Genomic DNA, 7,460 nt, shown 5'->3' with positions numbered 1-7,460 from the left:
AGGAATGTCGCTATCTGTTTTATGACCAGTACCTGGAGCACTAAGCCACAAAGGCTACACTCCCAAGCCTGGGCCCAAAAGCCTCGAATTTTGTTTTTACTTTGCTATACTTTTTTAATACTTCTTCAGTGTCAAAGTCACTTCTATTCCTGGGAACAGCTCTCCTGAATTCCATTCTCTTTTGATACTTGTTTGGGAGGATTATAAATAAAACTTGATGAGTTGCACACTTTTTTAAAATTAAATGTAAACAGTGAAGAATGAAGAGAATATTGTGAAAAGTAATTAAATATATACAAGTAATTTCTAATTAGGTTCAAATGTCTATTTCTGAGTAGCTGCTTAACTATGAAAAAACTTAGTTATCTGATATTGAACTTAAGTTGTCACTTGACTAAAAATAATCAGGGAAATTAAGTAATGAATATAATTACTGACTGTTAATGTTGTCAGGAGACTTGATGATCTTGTAAATGTTCTGGGTATGAGCAATATTTGCAGGTAACTATAAATGTCCTAAATATAATTCAATTTTCCATCTTCAGTAGGTGGAAAAGCTATATATATTGCTGATAAGCTATTCTTTGAAAACAATGTTAATTATAAAAAGTAAGAGGGTCCTATCCTGAGAGTCCATTATTATTGTTCTGGGTAGAGATGCATAAGAATAGGGATATTTCTTCCTATCTTGAATACAATACTGTTTGCTTTCCCTCTGCTCCTTCCAGTTTCTCCCACCTCCCCTTCCATTTGTGTTTCCCAATAGGAAAAAATAATGAGTTTCTAAGAGACAATAACAAAAGAAACAAACAAAAAGTATGCAAAGATAAAACAAAAACCATCACATGGAAATTGGAAAAAGAAATCAACAGAAGGAAAAGAGCCTAAGAGAAGGCACAGGAATCAGAGAGCCACTCATCCACACACTCAGGAGTCACATAAAACCACTAACCTGAAAGCTCTAACATATATGCAGAGGACGTGGTGCAGATCCATGCCAGCCTTGTGCTTGCTGCCTCGTGGAAAGTGTAATAAGGTGGTGAAGGAAAGTGAATCAGAAAGTGAATACTTGAATATAATAATTTCATCTTACCTTATCTTTATATATTCAAAAAAACTTCCTATGAATGGATTCAACATTTTATTCATACATAGAGTAAATTATGGGCATGTACATAAATTAAATATAAATCTTTATGAACAATGTTCCATGAGCCAACTTCATTCTGGCTGGCAAACAAAAAATTTACAGAGGAAACTTGCTTAACGCATGAGGGATTTGATACTGAGAAACAAAAACTGAAACAAATGACACATTTTCCAGCTCCCGTGCCACATTATTTAATGGCTCAGGGTTTTGCCAAGAACTCCAATTCTTGGAAATTATAAAGACAAAGCAGATAAACAGACTAATTGCTATTTGCATGCTCCCTTCCCCCCGCCTTCTCTCTCTGTGTTTGTGTGTGTGTGTGTGTGTGTGTGTGTGTGTGTGTTAGGGGTAGTAATTACTAGATCTGAATTAATTCTTAGAATTATTTAGGAGACAATTTCAAAATATAATGTATAATAAGAGCAACCAAAAGAGAGGGGATTATAAATTGTATTAGTGTTGTGCTGATTTTTCTTAACTTAGTGTTGCTTTTTATAGTGACCCAGAGGGAAGAAATTGAGATAATTATCTAGAACTGGATAATTACTGACACACATATTCTTGTCTACAATCACTCATTTAAGTGTTTAATTCATAATACAACAAGCCAAAATAACTCATTGCTGTCTAGATGTTGATAACAATTTTGAAATCAACAAATGGTTCTAACTTTGTACCAAGAATCTTCTAGGGACCTGGAAATGACATTACAGTGTTAGCATATATCTAGGAAGCACAAGTGACCACCACCAAGAGCAAAACCAAATCCTGGTTCTATGAATTTAGAAACAAGGTTAAAGAAGTCAGCTCAAAGAAGCACGTTTTATAATTCCATATAAAATAATTCCCTGAAAATGCAAATATGTAGAAGTTGAGAATGAATTTGTGATTCCCTGAAGTGCGTGGTGTGAAATGGGTGTGAGGGTTGTCAGAGTGAAGGAAATATTTTTCAAATTAGATTGCCTGGATTTATAAGTATGCATTGTCTCTAAGTTCAGTGCTGTGGGTTCTACATTTTTCTTCTTTCCGTGTGTATGCTTGCTTGCATGTGTGTGTGTGTGTGTGTGTGTGCGCGCGCGCGTGCATGTGTGAGTGCGTGTTTGAGTGTGTGTGCGTGCGTGCATGTGTGTGTGCTGTTTGTGTTTTCACGTGGAGGCCCCATGTTGATATTGGGAATCTTTCATGATGGGTCTTTGCTACATCCACTCTAGTAGTGACCCGTGTGACAGGCCCAAAAGCCTGGACACAGTCCTGAGGTGAAAAGTTCACAGAAACTTAGCCTCCTGGAACTGTGGCTTCCTGAAATAATGAATGCTCCAAATCTGTCCTTGCTTTAGTTGGTGGACGGATCTGTGTGCTTTCCCTCAATATTGCTTCATTATAAGAGCCTTTAAGGATTGATTTTGACATATAGCTAAGTTTGATTAAGCCTTCACCAGTTTTCCAATGTCCTAGGCAGTTCTTGAGCTGACCCTGGGCATGGATAGCTGAGTCACTGCCCTATACAGGAATTTACAATGACCTAGGAAGAAGGAAGGTTGTGGTCTAAGAGGAACTAGAGTAAATACTTAGAATTATAGATAGCTGAGCCAATCCCATACACAGGAATTTACAATGGCCTAGGGGGAAGGTGGACTATACAATAGACTAGAATTGGAACTATGGCAAGGCCATGAAGCCCTTGCCCCTGGCTTCTAAGATTAAGCTGACCTTAGGTGGGGCTGCTTTTGATCCCAGTTGTACTGTTAGCTTTTGGTATGCATTCTTCTGTTTTGTTGTAAAAGTAATTTTGCATCAGATAACTTCAGTGTCCCTTGGATGGCCTTAATGTATCACTTAACTTCTTTGTTTTCTGTAATATATAAGACTGATTCTCTCTTTGACAAATTACATTCAGATACAGCATACTCCCTTGCGTCAGTGTCTGTTTGTCACCCCTTTCATTGCCAATTCCTTGCCCACATGTCCGGAACCCTGATTTCTCCCGCGGATTGAGGGGGGCCAACTGAGGGTAGTCCGTGGCAAGTCTTCAACCATATTCACCGAGGGAAAGGCTCCCAGTCAAACTCATAGTCTATGATAATGCTAAGGTATCTCCTAATTCTCATTTCTATGTTTAAAATGGTTAGTTTTACAGTTTTTAAAATTATGTTAGTGAAACTTTTTGTAATACTTGTAATTATCTCTCCTTAAATAGAGAGATTTTTAAAAAGAGAAATATTATCATTAGAGATTCTACATATATAGGACATCTGCACATACATACAGAAAAATGATAAATGGAGTTAACATGTAACAGGACAATGATACCCATACTAGACCCCACAGGATAACAAATTAAAAACTCAGCATCAGGAGTATGTTATGTCTTTTGGAATTGTTGACCAGTCAGTTCCCATAGACCCTTAACAATTCAGCTACTGCCAGTGATATTGGTTGTCTTCAAAAGATGTCAGTAAAGCTCTCTTGCTGAAGACAACACGTACTTGATTCATTCTGTTGTTACTGAAAGGAAATAAAACTTGAGACCTGAGATTCATGTAATTTATGTCAAATAGCCCAAAGAGTTGTTTGTGAGCTTTGAAACCTGGGGCTGAGAACATAGTAGAACAGGTCAGGACATGCCTGGGCAGGCCCTTCGTTAAGACATTCCTGAGGCTGCATAGCCATAAAGATAATGACATGCCAGACTGGCCCAGTGCCTCCCTATCTCCCGCCCTTCTGACCTAACTTAAATGTTAACAGGCTGCTGATGTTTAAATGAACCAATCATGTGAAACCAAGCCAATTCCTCCCCCATCCCCACCCCTTTTCTATAAAAACCCCTAGCTTCCAAGCCTCGTGGTCAAAACCACTGTCTCCTGTGTGAGATACTGTTGGTCCGGAGCTCCGTCATTAAACTACCTCATGCTTTTATATCAAGATGGTCGTCTGTTCGTGATTCTTGGGTGCACGCCGAATTGGGAATTAAGTGGGGGTTTCTCCACTTAGTTCTTTCATTACTAGTTCCACTATGGACACAGGAAAGCAGATATATCTTTGTCACAGACTTCTATTGCTTTGTATACATACCCATGAATGAGATTGCAAGATCATATGCTAATCCTATCTTTAATTTTTGGTAACCTTCCAACCTGTTTTTTCATAACAGTTGTTCTAATTTATATTTTCTGCAATGCATCAAGTTTCTCTATTTTATATCTTTGCTAGCACCCGTTATCTTAATTTATTTAGCAATAGTCATTCTTAAGTGTAAAATATTGAATGGGTACAGAAGTATAAGTAGATGAGTTCTGGTGTGCTATTGAAGGTGGGTTGGCTGTATATAATAATTCAGTGCATAATTTATATAAACAGAGAATTGGGATTAATATATCAGATTATAAAATTATAAAAAAGGGAATGAGAACAGAATAAGGCAAGAGATGAAAGCCTATAATTACTCTCTTTGTTTCTTCATGTTTCTTTCATCTGGGGAGGGAGCCATTGGGGACACTGTCTCAAAGGAAATCATACATGAATACTCTGCAGCTTGAGAGTATTAAGTCAGACATTTGAGGCTGTGTTAACAGCAAAGTTGTGTATATTCAATGGCTTGGATTCAAGAGGAGAAGATGCCATTCCATCTTATGCAAAATACAATTTTGGATTAGAAATATATCCTTCTACTCTAAAGACATTAGGAAAAACATCTCTATGTGTTTTCAACTTGCTGGTGCGTGGTTAGAGTTCTTCCTGTTTCTTTTTGTTATTTATTCATTTATGTGAATTATGACAGTTTATGTGATGTTAGGCCAGATTGGATGAGACTAAACAGAACTGGTGACAAGTGTCGATTACTTTAAGACATTTGAAAATATACAGATGAAGTATGTCTTTATATAACTTAACACATGAGGATATTGGGGCTGAATGTGGTCCATCACTTAACTGATTGCCAAGGGCAGATTCATCCCTGGTCCTCTTTTCCTCACTGGCTTTATTTTGTTTGCATCTACTGCTTTGGATAGGAATCCCTTAGTCAGGAATCAGTTACTTATGGATGCCTTTGCTTCTCTTCACCAGGGTTGCATGTGCCATGAGCATGAGGAACCACACTTCTGTGACAGAGTTCATCCTGCTGGGAATTTCCAACACTGAAGGACTAGAGAGCATGCTGTTTGCCCTGTTTCTGGTCTTCTATGTCTTTGCCTTGCTGGGGAACCTGCTCATCTTCCTCACCATCCTGGCTTCTCCCAACCTCCACACCCCCATGTATTTCTTCCTGGGGAACCTGGCAGTGTTTGACATATTCTTCCCTTCTGTGAATTCTCCTAAGATGATGGACTACCTAATACGGCAAGGCCGAACCATATCATACCAGGGTTGTGTCTCCCAAGTCTTCTTCTATCACACTCTGGGTGGCACAGAATGTTTTCTATATACAGTGATGGCTTATGACCGCTTTGTGGCTATTTGTCACCCTATGAGATACACAGTCATTATGAACCACAGGGTGTGTACCTGCCTCACAGTAGGCACTTGGGTTGGGGGCTTTGTCCATGGGAGCATCCTCACATTTCTTATTTTTAAGTTACCCTACTGTGGTCCGAATAAGGTGAACAGTTTCTTCTGTGACATTCCTGTGGTGCTGTCCCTGGCATGTGCAGATACCTCTCTAGCAAGAACTGTGAGTTTTACTAATGTTGGTGTCGTTGCGCTCACATGTTTTCTTCTCATTCTCACTTCTTACACTCGTATTGTGATCTCCATCCTGAAAATCCGGTCCTCGGAAGGCAGGCGCAGAGCCTTCTCAACCTGCAGTGCCCACCTGACATCTATCATCTTGGTGTATGGCCCCGTGATTCTTGTGTATCTCAGACCTGCTTCTAGTCCCTGGCTGGATTCTGTTGTTCAGGTGTTTAACAATGTCATCACGCCCTCTTTGAACCCTCTGATTTACACCCTGAGGAACAAGGATGTGAAATTAGCCCTGAAGAAGGTGCTATCTCAAGGGGCCCAGCCTTTAGGTTATAAGGAATAGTAGAAATTCTTATCTGAGGATTTTTGTAGCTGTTTCAGGCCCACTGTGTATGTCTGTCTTCTTTCAGAAGAGTCTTAACAGTTATGTCATTGAATTTGTGTGGGTGGACTGAGTTTCAGATTTATATCTTTGGCAATAATTTCTAGATTGTGCCTTAAGTTTCTCCATTTTTAGTTTGCTAAAGTGATATATCTTTTCTGTTCTATGTACTCTGTGCTTGTTGAACCATTTCAGTAGCTTATCATGAAACTGCCTGTTTCTACTTCATGTTTTACATGGAGCCTACACATTATATATTTTCTTTCTTTCTTTCTTTCTTTCTTTCTTTCTTTCTTTCTTTCTTTCTTTCTTTCTTTCTTTCTTTCTTTCTTCCTTCCTTCCTTCCTTCCTTCCTTNCTTTCTTTCTTTCTTTCTTTCTTTCTTTCTTTCTTTCTTTCTTTCTTTCTTTCTTCTCTCCTTGCTTTTGCACACAGAAAAACCGTGTTTTGTACATGGCTCTTTATCTTTTAAGAGGAAAAAGTGACCATTGAGCTATGTCTTAAAATAGCAGAACAGAGACTGTAAATTCAGAAAGTGCTTTTGAGCCAGAATTTTCTATATATTAGCAGGGGCAACATTTATTTATTTATTTATTTTTATTATCAAATGCCAACATTTTATTTAAACCAGATGAAAGATATTTGTTCTAGATGGTTCTAAACAGTAAATTTTAAAATAAAATGAAGGAAGGAATGATATGCATATAATTTTCCTTCTGTTTTTATTTTCTATACTGAAAACTTAAAGATTTTCCAGAAGGTTCTAGGTACAAAATTTCAAGCAAGATGTTGCAATTTCTTTTTTTCTTAAATTGGATATTTTATTTATTTACATTTCAAGTGTTATCCCCTTTCCCTATTTCCCCTCCAGAACCCCCCCATCCTACCCCTCCCCCTGCTTCTATGAGAGTGTTCACTTACCAACTCACACACTCATGTCTCCCCACCCTGGTATTCCCCTACACTGAGGCATTGAACCTTCCCAGGACCAAGGGCCTCTCCTCCCATTGATTTCAGACAAGGTTATCCTTTGCTACATGTGTGGCTGGAGTCCTGGGTACCTTCATGTGTACTCTGGTTGGTGTTTGAGTTCCTGTCAGCTCTGAGAGGGTCTGGTTGGTTGATATTGCTGTTCTTCCTATGGGTTTGCAAACCTCATCAGGTCCTTCAGTCCTTTCTCTAACTCCTCCTTTGGGGATCCTGTGCTCAGTCCAATGGTTGGCTGTAAGCATCCATCTCTGTATTTGTC

At 38.7% G+C, this 7,460-nt stretch overlaps 1 protein-coding gene across 1 annotated transcript; it reads left to right on the top strand.

The window, feature by feature from the left end:
* Positions 1–5,192: 5,192 nt before the first annotated feature.
* LOC110302298 (putative olfactory receptor 10D4) lies at positions 5,193–6,173 on the top strand. Its single transcript, XM_021173142.1, has one exon. The coding sequence runs from the start codon at positions 5,193–5,195 to the stop codon at positions 6,171–6,173; it is 981 nt and encodes a 326-aa protein (XP_021028801.1).
* Positions 6,174–7,460: the final 1,287 nt, after the last annotated feature.

The sequence above is a fragment of the Mus caroli genome, chromosome 9 (genome assembly GCF_900094665.2).
Source record: "Mus caroli chromosome 9, CAROLI_EIJ_v1.1, whole genome shotgun sequence".
In the NCBI taxonomy this organism is placed as follows: domain Eukaryota; kingdom Metazoa; phylum Chordata; class Mammalia; order Rodentia; family Muridae; genus Mus; species Mus caroli.
This window is presented reverse-complemented; position numbering and strand designations above follow the sequence as displayed.